The 19,304-nt window shown below is 44.5% G+C and overlaps 1 protein-coding gene across 1 annotated transcript in view; it reads left to right on the forward strand.

Annotated features, from left to right (window-relative positions):
- Positions 1-19,304, forward strand: part of MLPH (melanophilin) — a 643,600-nt gene that overhangs the window by 438,458 nt on the left and 185,838 nt on the right. The window contains exon 8 of the mRNA XM_030209662.1: positions 15,594-15,779. Coding sequence (XP_030065522.1) covers positions 15,594-15,779 — 186 coding nt within the window. The remainder of the gene's footprint in view (positions 1-15,593; positions 15,780-19,304) is intronic.

The raw sequence follows: 19,304 nt of genomic DNA on the forward strand, positions 1-19,304 counted from the left end.
TATATTTTGGATGGGATGGAACCTGATATAGAACACTCCAAGAGAAATTACTCAAAAGGATGAGGTGTATGTTGACAATGCTATAACAGAAAGGAACAACTGTGGGTATACCATTTACACTGAAGCTATTTTTGCCCCTAGTATTTCCGAACCTGTTCTGATGAACTTGGAAACAATAAGGAGTTCTGCAAGGAGTAATAAGGGTATATGTTCTCCTTTTCTTGCTGAACATTTTATTTTGGGTTAAGTGAGAAAATGTGATTCATGGCATAGTAACAGTTTGGAAGAAAAAATGTAACAGATTTTTGATAAATGTGTAATCAAAAGTCTGGTTTTCTGTGTGTGTACACAAAGAAAATTGTAAGATAATAATTGTTTTAGCACAAGTAAGAATAACTTCAGGAAATCAAAGTTTTAGACCTACCCTGATAGTTAGAGTAGGGATGTCTGATTTGGGCTAGTTCAATGTGATGCGTATGATGTGGGATGAATGTCAGTGATGATAGTGAGGTCCAGTGGTATTGGTTTGGGTTGGTTGTTTCCGAGTTGGAGTGGTGGTGTAATATTGGGGACAATATTGTTTTTTTAGCTGGGGCGAATGTAACATAGGGAAAAAAATAAATAACTTTTTTTTTTAACCTGGGGGGGATCGGAGGGTTCAGGGCATCCTCGGTGCCTTCAGGGTCTGTGGCTGGGCCGGGGGGAGAGCTGCAGCAAAGGAGAGATGCTGCGGGAGGCAGCGCCGAGTTTTTCAGGTCCTGGGGACGATTGGGCTCATCCCCGGGAGTGAAGAGGTGCACCAGGCTTGTGCAGTGCCCTGTTAGGGGCCGGTCACTGTTTGCGGGGCGGCGTGGTGTGTCCTGGGTTTTCCCTGTTGTCTTTGGCTCCTGTTGGGAGCTGGTGTCGGCTTGGCAACGTGGGCCTCCCGGTCTCTTCGGACCCGTTTGCGGGTCAAGGGCGATGGTTCCGGGACGCTCTGGGTGTTCCGGAGGGGGGAGTGTTGCTGTTGTTGCATTCTCCGCGATCGTGCATTGGCGCAGAAGAAAGAGAGAAGCCGGAGGAAGCCAGGTTTGGGGCTGGAGCGGCACCGGCATGTGGCCGGCTCGGCCGAAAGAGAGAGGACGGGACCGGGCGCGCACGCGTGCACAGCGTGAGCAGGTGGGTAACTCCGGTAGGCCTCACTGAGGCCTGGGACTGGATTTCCAGCTGGAGTTCCAGCAAAGTGGCGGTTTTGGGGGCCATTTTTATTTTTAACTCCGTTTTCGGATTGGGACATCAGGGACCGGAACCAGCGGTGGTCATTTGGTAAGAAAAAAATCTGGATTAAGGTAAGGGGTTTTTTTTAGCCCAAAATTGTTATTGGTTTGTTTTTAAATTGTGAAAATTGGGTTTTTGATTTTTAAAAATTAAGGAGTTAATGTAATTTGAATTTGGTTTGTGGATTTGGGTTCAGGGAATTATTTTAAATTTTTCTGGTGAGTTAAATTTTGAATTTAAATATTTTTAATAGGGGTTTTAGAAGGGGGGCTTAAAAAAGGGGTTCTTTAAGGATTAAAATTATAAATTCAACCTGGTAGGTAAAGAAAGGGTTCATTTAATTTTTGATATGGGTTTTAATTAAATTTGGAATTTTTAGAGGGGTTTTAGGTGAGATAATTGTGTGCGGACATTAAAAAAGGATATTTTTGAAATTTAAAGTCATAATTCAGTAATGGGTAAGGGGTTTAATTGTTGGGGGAAATTTGGGGTAATTTGGGTTAAGTTTGATGGGTTTTTTGAAATAATTTAGTTTTACACTTAGTTTCTATGGGGAAAGGGAAATTAAAATGGAGATTTGAAGTGTTCAGCCAAAATTCCACAGTTGCAGAGAAAAAAATGGGAATTCTAGGAGTACTCTGATTGGCTGAGTGGTCTCGGAATCTCAAGACGAGATTCCGTTACCTGGGCAACGATGCTGCTGACCGTTGGCCAGAAGGGTGAAGGCTGTTGAAGTGAGTGGTTGTGGGGAACCTGTTGTCTGTGGCTGAGAAATTAATAGAGAGGTAATTGGTATCAAAAAAGAGTGCTGGATGCATGAAATTAAAATTCTGACACTGTTTTGAAATGTGAATAACAATTTGGTTTAGGTAATTGGATTGGAAGTTGTGTGTGTGCTTGTATTGGACATACCATTTTCAGTATAGGGAAATTTAAGTGATAAAATAGGCCTGGAAGAGCGATGCTTTTTGATTATTTTTATTTCCAAAAGTTATCCGCCCCAGTATTTTAAGGTCCATTTAAATGTCACTTAGATTCTTATATGTTAAAGGAGTCAAGGAGGTAGGGTCTTCTTTCCATTTTATTTAATTAAGTGTGAGGTGAAGGAGGAAGAAAAGCGGGAAAGTCAGGAGCCTGAAGACGTGTCTGGGCCCCCATGCAAGAAAGGATTGAATTTCATCATTTGCACGGAGAAAAGGAAATACAGCTAACAGGCTAATTTTCGAAAGTGATCGCCGGCCATTTTCCGACGTAAATCGGGAGATGGCCGGCGATCTCTCAAAAGCAGCGAAATCGGTATAATTGAAAGGTGCTTTTTTGACACCTTCGCCGCTTTCCCATCGCCGAGCTGGCGAAAGTTCAAGGGGGCGTGTCAGCGGCGTAGTGAAGGCAGGGTATGAGCAGGCATGGGCGTGGCTACCAGATGGCAGGTTTTCGCGGATAATGGAAAAAAAAAAGCGTCATTAATCAGTATTTCGCCGGGTTTACTTGGTCCTTTTATTTTCACGACCAAGCCTCAAAAAGGTGCCCCAACTCACCAGATAACCACCAGAGGGAATGGGGGATGTCCTCCCCATACTCCCCCAGTGGTCACCAACCCCCTCACACAGTAAAAAAATAAAAATAAAAACCTTTTTTGCCAGCCTGTATGCCAGCCTCAAATGTCATACCTAGCTCCCTGACAGCAGTATGCAAGTCCCTGGAGCAGTTTTTAATGGGTGCAGTGTACTTCAGGCAGGCAGACCCAGGTCCATCCCCCCCTACCTGTTACACTTGTGGTGCTAAGTATTGAGCCCTCCAAACTCCCCCCCCCCCAAAACCCACTGTACCCACATGTAGGTGCCCCCCTTCACCCATAAGGGCTGTGCTAATGGTGTAGAGTTGTGGGGAGTGGGTTTGGGGGGATTTGGGGGGCTCAGCACCCAAGGTAAGGGAGCTATGCACCTGAGAGCTATTTGTGTATTTTTAAAAATTTTTTAGAAGTGCCCCCTAGGGTGCCCGGTTGGTGTCCTGGCATGTCAGGGGGACCAGTGCACTGCAAATGCTGGCTCCTCCCATGACCAAATGCCTTGGATTTCGCCGGGTTTGAGATGGCCAGCATTTTTTCCATTATCACTGAAAAACAAAACTGGCAATCTCAAACCTGGCGAACTCTGGCATTTGGCCAGGCCAAACTGTATTATCGAAAGAAAAGGTGGCCGGCCATCTTTTTTGATAATACGGTTACGGCCAGCTGTTGCGCAGCCACCAAAATAGATCGCCGGCAATCCGTTCGATTATGCCTCTCTAAGTAACATCTAAGGAGGCACTTTGGGAGGTGGGGCTGGTGGTTGGGAGGCGGGATAGTGCTGGGCAGACTCAGTGGTATGCTGGAGTCGGCTCGGTCCGGCTCGCAAGAGCTGCTTGTTAAATTTTGACAGCTCTTGCGAGCCGGTTGTTTTCGGGGGCGAGCCAGCTCCATTATGGGAGGTAAGCATGGCAGGAGGGCGCCATCACAGGCCATGCTTACCTCCCCTCCCACTCCCAAACATGTCCAGCGATTGTCCTTCGCCCCCACCGTCCCCTCCCGCTCCCATCCATCTTTTTTATTACCTCTCCATTGAAGCATGCGTTATTTAAAGCCCTGCTGCCCGTCTCCAGCCTTCCCTGTTTGCTTCGATGAGTTCGTTCATGCCCTTAGTCCCGCCTTCTGACGTTTTGGGAGCGGGAGAGGAGGGGCAGGGAGGGAGGACAATCGCTGGACTTGTTTGGGAGCGGGAGGGGAGGACAGGGGATGGAGGAGAATTGCTGGGCATGGATGGGTAGAGGGGGGCAGAGGAGAGAAGACAATTGCTGGGCAGGGATGGGTAGGGGGGCAGGGGAGAGAAGACAACTGCTGGGCAGGGATGGGTAGAGGGGGGCAGGGGAGAGATGACAATTGCTGGGCATGGAGGGCAGGGGAGAGAAGACAATTGCTGGGCATGAATGGATAGAGGGGGGCAGGGGAGAGAAGAGAATTGCTGGGCATGGATGGATAGAGGGGGGCAGGGGAGAGAGGAGAGTTTCAGGACACGGATGGAGGGGAGGGAAGGGAGAGAGAAGAAATGCTGGACATGGAGGGAAGATAGAGGAAGGAGATTACAGTGGTGGAAATAAGTATTTGATCCCTTGCTGATTTTGTAAGTTTGCCCACTGACAAAGACATGAGCAGCCCATAATTGAAGGGTAGGTTATTGGTAACAGTGAGAGATAGCACATCACAAATTAAATCCGGAAAATCACATTGTGGAAAGTATATGAATTTATTTGCATTCTGCAGAGGGAAATAAGTATTTAATCCCTCTGGCAAACAAGACCTAATACTTGGTGGCAAAACCCTTGTTGGCAAGCACAGCGGTCAGACGTCTTCTGTAGTTGATGATGAGGTTTGCACACATGTCAGGAGGAATTTTGGTCCACTCCTCTTTGCAGATCATCTCTAAATCATTAAGAGTTCTGGGCTGTCGCTTGGCAACTCGCAGCTTCAGCTCCCTCCATAAGTTTTCAATGGGATTAAGGTCTGGTGACTGGCTAGGCCACTCCATGACCCTAATGTGCTTCTTACTGAGCCACTCCTTTGTTGCCTTGGCTGTATGTTTTGGGTCATTGTCGTGCTGGAAGACCCAGCCACGACCCATTTTTAAGGCCCTGGCGGAGGGAAGGAGGTTGTCACTCAGAATTGTACGGTACATGGCCCCATCCATTCTCCCATTGATGCGGTGAAGTAGTCCTGTGCCCTTAGCAGAGAAACACCCCCAAAACATAACATTTCCACCTCCATGCTTGACAGTGGGGACGGTGTTCTTTGGGTCATAGGCAGCATTTCTCTTCCTCCAAACACGGCGAGTTGAGTTCATGCCAAAGAGCTCAATTTTTGTCTCATCTGACCACAGCACCTTCTCCCAATCACTCTCGGCATCATCCAGGTGTTCACTGGCAAACTTCAGACGGGCCGTCACATGTGCCTTCCGGAGCAGGGGGACCTTGCGGGCACTGCAGGATTGCAATCCGTTATGTCGTAATGTGTTACCAATGGTTTTCGTGGTGACAGTGGTCCCAGCTGCCTTGAGATCATTGACAAGTTCCCCCCTTGTAGTTGTAGGCTGATTTCTAACCTTCCTCATGATCAAGGATACCCCACGAGGTGAGATTTTGCGTGGAGCCCCAGATCTTTGTCGATTGACAGTCATTTTGTACTTCTTCCATTTTCTTACTATGGCACCAACAGTTGTCTCCTTCTCGCCCAGCGTCTTACTGATGGTTTTGTAGCCCATTCCAGCCTTGTGCAGGTGTATGATCTTGTCCCTGACATCCTTAGACAGCTCCTTGCTCTTGGCCATTTTGTAGAGGTTAGAGTCTGACTGATTCACTGAGTCTGTGGACAGGTGTCTTTCATACAGGTGACCATTGCCGACAGCTGTCTGTCATGCAGGTAACGAGTTGATTTGGAGCATCTACCTGGTCTGTAGGGGCCAGATCTCTTATTGGTTGGTGGGGGATCAAATACTTATTTCCCTCTGCAGAATGCAAATAAATTCATATACTTTCCACAATGTGATTTTCCGGATTTAATTTGTGATGTGCTATCTCTCACTGTTACCAATAACCTACCCTTCAATTATGGGCTGCTCATGTCTTTGTCAGTGGGCAAACTTACAAAATCAGCAAGGGATCAAATACTTATTTCCACCACTGTAGATGAGGGGAAAGGAAGTGAGGAGAGAAGCTGCACATGAATGGAGAAAATAGGCAGAAGCTGGATCCACTGTACAGTCAAGTCTGCGGAGGACCAGAAATGAAGAAGAAAGGAGGAAAGAAAAGAAATAAATGGAAAGGAAGCCCTGGAAACAGAGTCAAGGGAACGGATAGAGAGCAGCAGAATCAAATACTGGGCCAGCATGATCAGAGAAACAAAGTCACCAGATAACAAAGGTAGAAAAAAATAATTTTATTTTCATTATAGTGTTTGGAATATGTCCACTTTGAGAATCAGGTGCTGAACATTAAAAGTTTATATTTATTTACTTATTTATGGCATTTTATCCCATATTAAACATGAATTCGATTGGAACCTGGGATCATTTAATTTTTTTTTCCTGGAGAGAGTAATGCATTGCCCCCCCCCCCCCCCCCCGGCTATAGCCAGCTCTGCAATTTGCGGGGGAGGCGCAGAGGTGGACGGGGGGGGGGGGGGCGCAAAGGTGGATGGGGGGGCACAGTGGTGGACGGGGGGGGCGCCGAGGTGGACCGGGGAGAGAGCCTGTTGTTAAAAATTTAGCAGCACACCACTGGGCAGACTTATACGGTCTGTGCCAGAGCCGGTGGTTGGGAGGCAGGGATAGTGCTGGGCAGACTTATACAGTCTGTGCCCTGAAAATGATAGATACAAATTAAGGTAAGGTATACGCAAAAAGTAGCATGAGTTTATCTTGTTGGGCAGACTGGATGGACCGTGCAGGTCGTTTTCTGCAGTCATCTACTATGTTATGTTACTATGTTTAATTTACTTTAACCTGAACTGAGAAGTAAATTCTAAGGGGAAGTCCGGAGTCGCCAAAGGGAATCTTAAAAGACAAAAAAGGGACAACAAAGTATCAAATTCTTGCTGGTTGCAAGGAGAAAAACAAATAACAGTTGCAACGGGTTAATAGATAGAGAGAGTAAATGTAAGAAAAGAAACTTATCTGATGTTTGTGTAGATAGGTCTGGTTATTCTGCCTGTACAAGGAAAAATTCAAGAAATCCTGTTATAATTTTCAGGTGCACTAATTATATTGTTTTTTTTGTGTGTTAAAAGTTAAACAAAGCAGTAAAATTTTGAAGTTAAAAAAGGTATCATAATTCTTTTGGAAACGAATAAAACATATTTTGCAAATATTCAAGCTGGTATCATTCAAATTCAGGATCTATCCTAAACATAGTTTTTAATTCCTCTCCCGCCCTTTGAGGACGGGAGACGAGGTTTGTTTTTTTTTAAATCATTTATTTATAATTTTTCATTTTACAAGGGTCACTTGCAAACAGTAATACAGAGATGACTGCACATTAATACGATATAAGAAGAAAACAATCACAACTAGATATATGGATTATATACAATCTTTCTCTTTCTTAGACCACAAAGTGAAGAAAAATAGGGAGAGTGAAATAAGACAAGGAGATCAATTAAACAGTAAACAGAAAAAAGAAAACATGGTATTAACCTGATTATCCCCAGATATTACTCATCTAATTCATTATTCCACATTGATCATCTGGTTGGCTTCCTCAAGACCAAATACGGCGTATAGTCAATTAATTTCATTGAGAACATACTTATTGTCCAGGTTTTAGTTAGAAATAATACATCGGATTACATTCTCTCTCTTTTAAAAACCAGAAATTATTTAATGATACATATACTCAAGTCTCTAATTCAAATCCCACTGATTAAAGCAATCCCAGTTTTCACAGGTTTCACTCCTTTCAAAGTAATAATTAAGGAAATATTTCTGAGGAAAACTTTAGGAGTCATACCTGGAACTCTGGGAAAAACAATAATCTCGACATTAATCATCCACAATAACATCCACCTTATTATTCAGAGTTTCTGGTCCATTATCATTTTCAAGATCATAACCACTTCTTGCTTATGCAGAACTTCATCTGTCATATCAATTTTTCACTCTCAAAGGGTTCAGTCAAATTGTCCATACAACTCTCCAATAAGATCATATCTGAAACAAAGTTATTTACTACCGCCGTTAGGTCCCGAAGCGACTTCCATATGGTATCCAATGTAACCTCCACGGAAGCCAAAACACCAAGATGATTTCTCTTGAGGTGTTTAGGAGTGGTTCCGTCGATTGGGTTCTGCTGTAAACGTCCTCCATTTCAGCATATGCCTCTAACTCACTCCATTCCTTTGGACATGGTGGTTGAATAATTCGGGAGCGATGGAGTTGTTTTTCCAGATCCAAGAGCGTTGACGCTCCTTCGCCGGCGCTAATCAAAGGACTTGCCAACCCTTTCATCTGTGGGCAGTTCGATGCGCAGCAGTCCTGCACTTGCTGCTCAGGGGACAAAACGTTGGCCATCAGTGACTGACTGCCATTTGTTCCCTTCCTCTCAGTTAAGGTTATCAATAGAAATCAAACAAAATAAAACACGGAAAAGTAAATAAGATGATACCTGTTTTATTGGACATAACTTAATACATTTCTTGATTAGCTTTCGAAGGTTGCCCTTCTTTGTCAGATCGGAAAATCAGTTAAGGAAAGTGCAATTGCAAAGAGGAAATTTACATAAAGAAGACAGAACCTCAGAGGTCAGCTGGGCCGTTGGGCATACGAACTCCAGGTCACCATCTCACCACTCTCCCAGTTTGGGACACTTTGTCTGGTTTCTCCTCAGAGGCCTGTCTGATATGGGTAACCCTTCAGCATAGCCCTCTGAGTCATTGAAACACAGAAGCCCCTCCACCACTACAAGTGGTGTCCCTTCGGAGGGGGAGGTTAGTTATTTTGTACCTCCTTCAGGTTTTGGCAGGGAGTTCCTGAGTGTGGGCCACGACTACCGATAACCAACTCTCAGAGAACCCTCAAGCAACATTGCTTGCCTTACCAGGGAAGGCTGGTAACACTAAGTGACCAAAAGGTGCCCTAAATGACCACTGGAGGAATTAAGACATAACCCCCCTTACTCCCCCAGGTGTTACTGACCACCTCTCACGCCTCAACAAGATGAAAGAACCAGTACATATCAGCCTCTATGACAGCTTCACATGTTATGGCGAGGTGTGGTAGCCGTGTTAGTCCACTCTTAAAGGTTATCAATAGAAATCAAACAAAATAAAACATGGAAAAGAAAATAAGATAATACCTTTTTCATTGGACATAACTTAATACATTTCTTGGTTAGCTTTCGAAGGTTGCCCTTCTTCGTCAGATCGGAAAAAAGCAAATGTGGTAGCAGATAGTATATATAAGTGAAACATCCAAGCATTACTTTGACAGTCTGACAGGGTGGGAGGGTGGGGGTGGGTAAGAGGTATGCATGGGGACATCAAAGCATTTCATTGATAGTCTAACAGGATGGGAGGAGGGTGATAAACAGAGAAATACAACTTTATGGTTTATAATGGGCTAGAAAACCCAGGTCCTTGTTAAGTCCTGTCTGTTGGGTGTCAAAATATTCAATCATTCTGACTTCAAAGGTCTTACGTTCCTGTATTGTTTTAAAGTTACCTTTCAGGATTCTTACTATGAAATCACTGGTACAGTGTTCCGGTCTTGTAAAGTGTTCACCCACAGGGGTGGGAACCTGACTGGCACCGGCTTTCTTCATGTGATGTCTATGTAGATTAAATCTTGTCTTAAGCATCTAGCCTGTTTCTCCAATATAGCATCCTCCGTTACATTTTTTACACTGAATGATATATACCACATTGGAAGATGAGCATGTGAAAGATTCCTTTATGTTGAATATTTTTCCTTTGTGAATGACTGTGGGGTCCTGTGAAATGTTTTGGCATAGCTTGCAGCTGGATATATTACAGGGAAATGTGCCCTTCTCTTCTTTTTCAGTCTGTGTTGGGAGTTTACTTCTAATTAGCTTGTGTTTTAAGTTGGGTGGCTAAATCCTTTTAGAGCAGAAAGTAGGTCCCTGGAGTAGCCTAATGGTCAGCGCAGTGGACTGTTTTATACAGACCCAGACCCATATCCAACTCTAACTGGTACACTTAGGGTGGAAACTATGAGCCATCCAAAACCCACCAAGAACCTACTGTACCTACATATAGGTGACACCTGCAGGCATAAGGGCTATTGTGGTGGTGTACTGTTGAGTTCAGTAGGTTGTTTTGTGGGTTTTGAAAGGCTCACCATACTATATAAGGGGGTAACGATGAGATGTGTATCTAGGACCTTTTATGTGAACTCCACTGCAGTGCCCCCTAGGGTGCTCCACTGCTCTGCTGGGATGTCTGTATAGTCAGATTACTAAGAATGCTGGTCCCTCATACATCCTAATGGCTTGTTTTTGTGCAGTTTTCCCTTGGGCATTTTTTTTTTTTTTAGAAAATGGTCCGCAAAGATAGATGCACTGAGCACAAAAATGTCTAGCAAATGCCCAGTTTCAAAACAAAAAGTTGGATGTTTTTCTGGTTTGTAAATTGCCATGTTTGCTGCTGGAATTTTGGACGTTTTTCAAAAAACGTCCAAAACCGGATTTAGACATCATATCGAAAATGCCCCTCCACACCTCCTTAGGTGTATTTATTTTTCTTTGAACAATAGGGATTACAAATTTACTGAAAACTGTGGTATGTTATTTTGCATAGTAATTAGCTACTTTGCATGCATTTTCATATTATTTAACTTGTACTGGGCCTGACGTTTTGTGTAGTAAGGTGTGTTTTCACTGAATAACATGCATTATCCACAATTAACTTGCATTAACCTCAAATAAAGCAAATATGCCTACTGAGGGAAATTCTTCAAGCCATTATTTGTTAGTAAAACAGCATTTTACCCAAAGAAATTGGGTGTTTGAATAAATGCCTCTTTCTCACTATTGGTAAAAGTATCTACATTGTTCATAATATAGCACTTTTACTTGAGGCAAAAAAAAAAAAAAGAGACAGAGTTAACAGAGATAGAAGAGTACATGTGATTTAATATTGATAGTCCCAATCATACTCTCCTACATGTGCCTCACAGTAGTTACAAATACATTTGAGGTACCTACTTTCTTCCAGGCTACTTAAATTGTCAAAAGGAAATTCTGCAGGGAGTATCCCTTAGAAATGTAGCTTGCAGGATTATGGGTACAATGTATCTGTGGCCTGCAAGCTCTATAGCACTCTGTTATAACCAAAAAGAATGAAATCTTCTCAATGTGTGGTGTGTGGCAAAATATTTCCTAGGCCATAGTCCTAGTGATCCATTCCAATGCCAATGCTGGATAACCATAAGGTTCTTAAAAGACAGCTGAATCCTATTTTATCAGACGCATAAACAGTGAAAAATCCTCTTGTCCTTTGTGCCCTGAAGGATAGAAACTATTTTACTACTACTACATTTTTTATATAGTGTATAAAGGGGGAGGGGGTCCGCTTCCTCCTCTTGGGTGGAGCTAGCAAGCCTGCAGGGCTCCCTGGATGCCAGGACAGAATGCTGCTGATACTGGGACTCAGGGCCAAAGTATTTTATTATCAAGGCAATTTCATACCAAAAATCATAATATATTCTTCAAAACAAAAGGTACAGCCCTCTTAATATAGTCCTCAAAAGAAAAAGGTACAGTTCTTATAAGATAATCTTCAAAAGAAAAAAAAGGTACAGTCCAGGTCCCAAAATCCCTCAGCAAACGCTCAGGTCTTCTATTAGGGCATTAGCTTTCCCTTCCCCCTCCTTCAGAAGGGTTTAGTAAGAGTTCAGCACACTTCCAATATAGCACAACAGTTCAGAACAAATCTTCATGGACAGTCTTTGCACATCAAACCAATACCACAAATCACCTGCCTTTTCCCAGCACAGAGGGAAACCTGTAAGGAGCAGGGTTGGCAGTTTCTCCCACCTCTCAGCACCACGCCCGGTGTGGCCTCCTCCACTGCCTTCAAGTGCTGGGCAGGGCAACTTTTTAATTCTCCCACTCCGTGGTAGCTGGCTCCTCTCCCTTAGGCAGCTCTAGTGACAGGCTACTTCCCTTCCTCCACATACTCCATGGCAGGGACGTAGCTACGGGTGGGCCTGGATGGGCCCAGGCCCACCCAAATGACGACGACTGGAACGGCGACTTTTACCCGAAGTCGCAGCGACGAACGGATGGGCAGCACTGCAGTAGTAAAAGCAACAAGGAGGCAGGTTCGACTCCGTCCTTCGCTTCCCTGCCCTCTGCGTCCCGCCTTCCTCTGAAGTCATTTCCTTTCGGGCAGGCGGGACGCTGAGAGGGCAGGGAAGTGAAGGACGGAGTCGAACCTGCCTCCTTGTTGCTTTTACTACTGCCGCCTGCCCGCCCGTTCGTCGCTGCAACTTCGGGAGTGGAATGGAAGTGAGCCAGCCTATCTCGTCCACTGTAAGTAAGGAAGATATTTGAAATCACTGTTTCCACTCCCCCGCGCAGCCATCGCCGTTCACTTAAAACACAGCAAGCAAACCTGTGAGCTGCTGCATCCACATTGTCGTTCTTTACAGATTGCTGGGAGATGCTGAGAAGGGGGAGGGGGGAGACGCTGGATAGAAGGGGGAAGGGGATGGACAGAAACAGGATGGGCAGGGGAGAGAGGAGAATTGCTGCCTGGACAACAGGGATGGATGGAGGGGAAAGGGGATAGAGGAAATTTGCTGGAGATGGATAGAGGAGAGGGCAGGGGAGAATGGAGAGTTGCTGGATGGAGCGGAGGGCAGGGGAAGGAGGAGAATTGCTGGACATGGATGAATGGAGGGGAAAGGGGAGAGAGGAAATTTGCTGGAGATGGATGGAGGAGGCAGGGGAGAATGGAGAGTTGCTGGACGGAGCGGAGGGCAGGGGAAGGAGGAGAATTGCTGGACATGGATGGATGGAGGGGAAAGGGGAGAGAGGAAATTTGCTGGAGTTGGATGGATGGAGGAGAGAGCAGGGGAGGGCAGGGGAGAATGGAGAGTTGCTGGAAATGGATGGATGGAGGGGAGGTCAGGGGAAAGAGGAGAATTGCTGAACATGGATGGATGAATAGAGGGGGCAGGGGACAGAGGACATTTGCTGGATATGGGTGGATGGAGGAGAGGGCAGGGGAGAATGGAGAGTTGCTGGACGAATGGATGGAGGGAGGGGAGAAAAGTCAGGAAGGAGGTGCACATGGATGGAGGGGAGGTAAGAGAGGAGAAATGCTGGACATAGATGGAGTGGAGGGCAGGGAAGAGAGGAGAAATGTTGGACAAGGATGGAAGGGAGGGAAGACAGAGGAAGTAGATGCACATGGATGGAGGGGAGTGAGGAGAAATGCTGGATATGGATGGAGGGAAAACTGCTGAGTTTAAGGGCTGGTTTGGAACACGTTGAGGGCAGATAGTGAAACTCGAGGAAGGATAGGGACAGGGCTACAGATGGTAGACAGGACGCATAAGGACACAGGAGGATGGTGGACATGGTGAGAGAAAAAATATCAAATGGAAAGAAGACACTGCATAAAACAGAAGACACTGGGACCAAAGCGAATAGAAAAACTAAATGATCAGACAACAAAGGTAGAAAAATATTTTATTCAGAATTTATTAATTGGAATATGTCAGCTTTTTGAGATGTGCATCTGTGATATTTTGCATGTAAGTTTCAATTTTTCTGGTATTGCTGCATGCTGAGCCTGACTTCTTGAGTTAACTTTCCAGTTCAGTATTTTGCCTTCATATTTTTTGATTTCTAGTTCCTTGTGTCATGTCTGTTGTGTCATGTGTTTTTCATGTGTGATCAAGGTGCAGTATTCTGCTAGCGTGTAGTATTTGCAACTCTTTTTGTTTTGCTTTTTTTTTTCACGAGGTAGTGTATTGGTGTTTTAGAGCCTAGTGTAATTACAGTTCTGCCTTTTCAAGCATAAGGTTGTAGCTCATCCTGTCCTTGGAATTAGTGCTGTTATGGTTTAGTAAGGATATGAGTGTGTTTTTGCACAAGCTTGTATATAGCATTTTGCAGTGGAGAGATTGTGGGATAATGTAATTATATTTAAAAACTAGTAAAAGAGGCCCATTTCAGAGCAAATGAAACAGGCTTTAGCAAGGTTTTCGTCGCCAACACCCCCCTCCCTCCCTGGCCAACCCCTTTGTTGTTCTGCCATTGCTCCGCCCCCAACGTCATGACGTTTGACGCGAGGGCGGGGCCCGGAGCGATTTCCCCCTCCCCGCCTCCCTCCCTGCCAACCCCTTCGTTGTTCTGTCATTGCTCCGCCCTCGAGGGCGGGGCCCGGAGCGATTTTGGTGGCTTCACCACCATGAACCTTCGAACCTTTTTGAAGGAAGTCAGGGCTTGGCTTCACTGACGTCAGTGTCCTCAGAACGTTGAGGGTGAGTTTTATTATAGTAGATATCAATTTTTCCATTAAGTATGTATGTAGTTATACTGATGCAGGGCAGCTGTTGGGCAGACTACTTAGAAATCCATCATCAAGTGAATTCTAAGGCATTATTTTGTAGGATCCCAAGAGACACTAATCATACTTATATAGACAGTGCATGCCCACCCATATTAGCTCTGGGCCTACCCAAAATCTCAGGTCTGGCTATGCCACTGCTCCATGGAATCTCTCTCTCCCTTCATCTCCCCTTTCTCCTGGTGACTGAGAGCCGTCCAGGAAATCTGCTCTCACCCTTCTCACAGCTGGGGGAATTATATACTGATGGTGAAGCCAGGGAAACTGAGCTTCATCCTTTCCTCTCCCTCTAGTGGGGAAGAGAGTAACAGGCTCACCCTGCCTCGAACCATTGATCCCCCCTGCTGGGGCGGAATCCATTCCATTTTTTTAGGACCTGCTCTCATTCTCTCATTCTTGCAAGGACTTCTGGGACCCGTAGTTCTGGGACTCAAGCTGCTTCACTGGGGGAATCTCTGGGGCTTGTCTTGTCACAAGTGTCACCCTTACCATACAGAAACATAGTTCTGCTATGTGGATCTTACAATCTAGTAAAGACAAAAATAGAAAAAAACATAGCCTTAGGGTTCAAATCAATAAAGCTATGATTGAAGTTAAGGTTGTAAAATCCCAGTATCAGAATCAAATCATGGTTTTAGATGGTATTCAAATGAAAAAAAACAGTCCAAATGGTTAAGGAACCTATTTAATGAGCTTTGCGATTGCAATAATGCATGCTGTTATCCAGGTAATTCATACTACTGTGTACAGGATTGTACAAGATATCCACATTCGTTTATTTATATTTATATGTCTTAATTGTAATTTGAACAGTTCTTCATGGTGATGCATGACAGGGAGTAAATCAGTAAAACACAAAAATATCAGGGGCAGTGCATGACACTTCATGGCACTATTTCAATTTTGTGAACTTGGAATATACATGAAATATTTAAACAAGATTAAATCCTTTATATTCCAAAGGTATATTCTGTTTGTTTCCAGCATTGGGTATACAACAAACTTCTGATTTCATGCAGAATCTATCAGGACATATCTGTGAAACCTGCAACTCCTTACAAACTTCAAGAGCCTGGAGGAGGAACCATGATTTTCTTGACATATACTAATCATTGCAACACAGAGAAAATAAAGGGTAGAGCATTAGAACATAGCACTGTTCACCGTCATGCAATCCAGATTGAAGTGACTGATGAACCTAATTCTAATTATTCAGTTTCTAGGTCTCGGGGCTCACACCAGTGCTGACCTGGAAGAGGAGACTTTAAAGAACAAACTGGAGGAGCTGACCAACAACATTACTGAAAAAGGAGTATCCTCTGAAGAAGAAGAAAAAACAAGAGCAGAGTCTAAAACACTGTTGAACACTTTCAGTGATAATCTACCCAACAAAGATGAAATGGTAACTTGCTTATTACTATCTAAAAAAAATGCTTCTGTGAGTATGATCCTAATTTTCATGGGACAATCTCATATATCGTAGTGCAGCAAAACCCCTGGTTGCTATCTGTTTTGTATGCTGCAAAGAAGATAGTTGTGAAGGTAACATAGAGGGGCATAATCGAACGGGGCGCCCAAGTTTTCCTGAGGACGTACTCGCAGGACATCCTGGCGAAGGGGTGGGGAAACCCGTATTATCGAAACAAGATGGGCGTCCATCTTTTGTTTTGATAATACGGTCGGGGTCGCCCAAATCTCAACATTTAGGTTGACCTTAGAGATGGTCATCCTTAGAGATGGTCGTCCCCGGTTTTCGGTGATAATGGAAACCGAGGACACCCATCTCAGAAACGACCAAATCCAAGCCCTTTGGTCATAGGAGGAGCCAGCATTTGTAATACACTGGTCCCCCTGACATGCCAGGACACCAACCGTGCACCCTAGGGGGCACTGCAGTGGACTTCAGAAATTTCTCCCAGGTGCATAGCTCCCTTACCTTGGGTGCTGAGACCCCCTAAAAACCCACTCCCCACAACTGTACAATACTATCATAGCCCTAAGAGGTGAAGGGGGGCACCTACATGTGGGTACAGTGGGTTTTGAATGGCTCACATTTACCACCACAAGTGTAACAGGTATGGGGGGATGGGCCTGGGTCCGCCTGCCTGAAGTGCACTGCAGTACCCACTAAAACTGCTCCAGGGACCTGTATACTTCTGTCATGGAGCTGGGTATGATATTTGAGGCTGGCATAGAGGCTAGAAAAATATTTTAAAAAATTTTTAGGATGGGAGGGGTTTAATGAGCACTGGGGGAGTAGGGGGAGGTCATTCCCGATTCCCTCCGGTGGTCATCTCGTCAATTAGGGCACATTTTTGTGGCTTGGTCGTAAAAAAACAATGGACCGAGTAATGTCGGCCAAGTGTTCGTCAAGGACGCCCTTCTTTTTTCCATTATCAGCCGAGGACGCCCATGTGTTAAGCACACCCCAGTCCTGCCTTCGCTATGCTTCCGACACCCCCCCGTGAACTTTGGTCGTCCCCACGACGGCAAGCAGTTGAGGACGCCCAAAATCAGCTTTCGATTATGCTGATTTGGGCAACCCCGGGAGAAGGACGCCCATCTCCCAATTTGTGTTGAAAGTTGGGCGCCCTTCTCTTTCGAAAATAAGCCTGACAGTAACATAATAGATGATGGCAGATAAAGACCATCATGGTCCATCCAATCTACCCAAAATATGTATACGTTTTGAGCTGTCCTTGCCATTTCAGGGTATAGATCACAGAGGCCTAGCCAGGTTTTGATTTCGGGGGGAGCAGACATTTATAAAATAGGCGCCGGTTGTTATCAGCTAGACAATAGTGTCTGTGTTGTTGCTCAGGGGCTGTAGCAGGCACTGATTAATACAGGCTGTCTCTGTTGCATCCTGCCTACAAGGAAACAGTAAGTTACATCAGGAGGCAGGACGCAGAAGAGGACCCTGGACTGGCCAGAGCAGGCAACCTGTCTTCTTAACCACAAAGTAAAAATGTTCAAATCGTGGCCATCACCGCAGAAATAGCACACACATTCCTTCCACTGCTAGACACCTTGATTAAATCAAATGGGCTTTTGTTTGTGAGGTGACTCTACAGGATATGAAGAACACTAGTCCTGAGCATTTTTATTTTGGGTGGCAAAGGCCACCGAAGGTGGCCCTTGCCCCACAGCCTACATTCAAATAGGGCTAGACACTTTGCAAAATAACACAAACCCCTGCAAAAAGACACCCAAAACCTATACTGAAAACTTACTACACCATAACAGCCCTAACCTACCTATGAAAACACAGTGCCATATATATTACACTGGGCTCTGGAGCTCCAATATACCTACTATTTGGAAACTGGAACAAGCTGCACTGTTACACATTCCTACACAGTCACTGCATGCTAGCAGAATCCTTCACCTCAGTCACACATATAGAACATGGACAGACCCTCATCTATATAACATAAGAGTAACCATACTGGGTCAGACCAATGGTCCATCTAGCCCAGTATCCTGTTTCCAACAGTGGCCAACCCAGGTCACAAGCACCTGGCACAAACCCAAATTGTGACAACATTCCATGCTACCAATCTAATACAGAATAGAGAGCAACAACAACAACAAAACAACAAAAATTGAAATAGAGACCCCCTCCTCTCTGCCCAAGGAAGCCAGGCTCTATAAACAGTGCAATACTGGTAAAAAAGAAACAGAAATGCATTTTCTACTGTACTTTGCAAAATAAAAATAGAAAAAAATGTACCTTTTACAAAGCAGGTACATCTCAGTCTTTACAAAGTATTAAATAAAAATAATTTTTCTACCTTTGTCTGGGAATTTGGCTGGTCTCAGTCTTTTTTTCCATGTTCCACGAGTCAGCCATACAAATTCTTCTCCAGGTTGGCCTTTCCATTTCTTCTCTCGCCTCTTGTCTTCTTCCTTTCCTGCTTTACATCTGTTGGTACTGATCTTTCGTTTTATGTCCCCACTATGAAATAGCTATGCATAGAGCTGCCAAGTGATCGAGCTCCAGAGGGGAGATTTTTCAAACCAGTCCTAGTGTGAACTGACATTTCAAATTCATGTGGGATTTGCAGTCCCTGATTCTACCATTAAAATCTGTGCTGCAGTACATTCAAAATGACTTAAGAAAATGCCACTCGGACCACTGCAGGGTTTGCTAATTTGAAGACATCGGAGATGTGCATTTTTAAATAGTCACATTCCTAAAATCAAATTAAAAATAAAATACATTTTTCTACTGTTTGAACAATTTATTTTCTCATTTGCTTTTGTCCCACTGTCTCTTTTCTCTTTTTCTCTGTTTCTTCTGCCATTACAGTGTCTTTTGCCCATCTAACATTTCTTCTGTCTCCAAGTGCACCATCCTTCTTTTCTCTGCACCACTATTTGTCCTGTCTAGTATCTACCATCTGTGTCCCTTGTCCCTATCCTACCCCCAGTTCAGCATCTGCCCTTTCTGTGTCCCCATCTCCCCCCTTTTTCAGCACAAGCCTACCTGGTCTCCTCATCTCCCCCTTTTCTAATATCTGTCCTCCTGGTGTCTCCATCTCTCCCTTTTTCTAACATTGCCCTGTGTCACCATCTTCCCCCTTTTTCCAGCATTACCTCTTTCTCCCCATCTCACCCCTTTTTTACCATTCTCCCCATATTCCCATTCCCCCCTTCCAGTAGTACCTCTTTGTGTCCCTATCTCCTCCTCCCCATTCCAGTAGTGCCCTCTCTGTGTCCCTATCTCCTTACCCCCCTTTCTAGTAGTGCCCCTCTGTCCCTATCAATGAAGAAAAATGAGCTCAACTTATAGAGGTAAAAAATTATTTAGTTATTTGTTTATTTATAATTGCAGTTTCTACCGGCTATAATGATTTTTGAAGCTGTTTAGTGATATTCGATTATTTCTTTTCTCCTCCAGCTTTTAAGGCACTGCCTATCCATC

This window comes from Microcaecilia unicolor, chromosome 7 (genome assembly GCF_901765095.1).
Source record: "Microcaecilia unicolor chromosome 7, aMicUni1.1, whole genome shotgun sequence".
Lineage (NCBI taxonomy): Eukaryota > Metazoa > Chordata > Amphibia > Gymnophiona > Siphonopidae > Microcaecilia > Microcaecilia unicolor.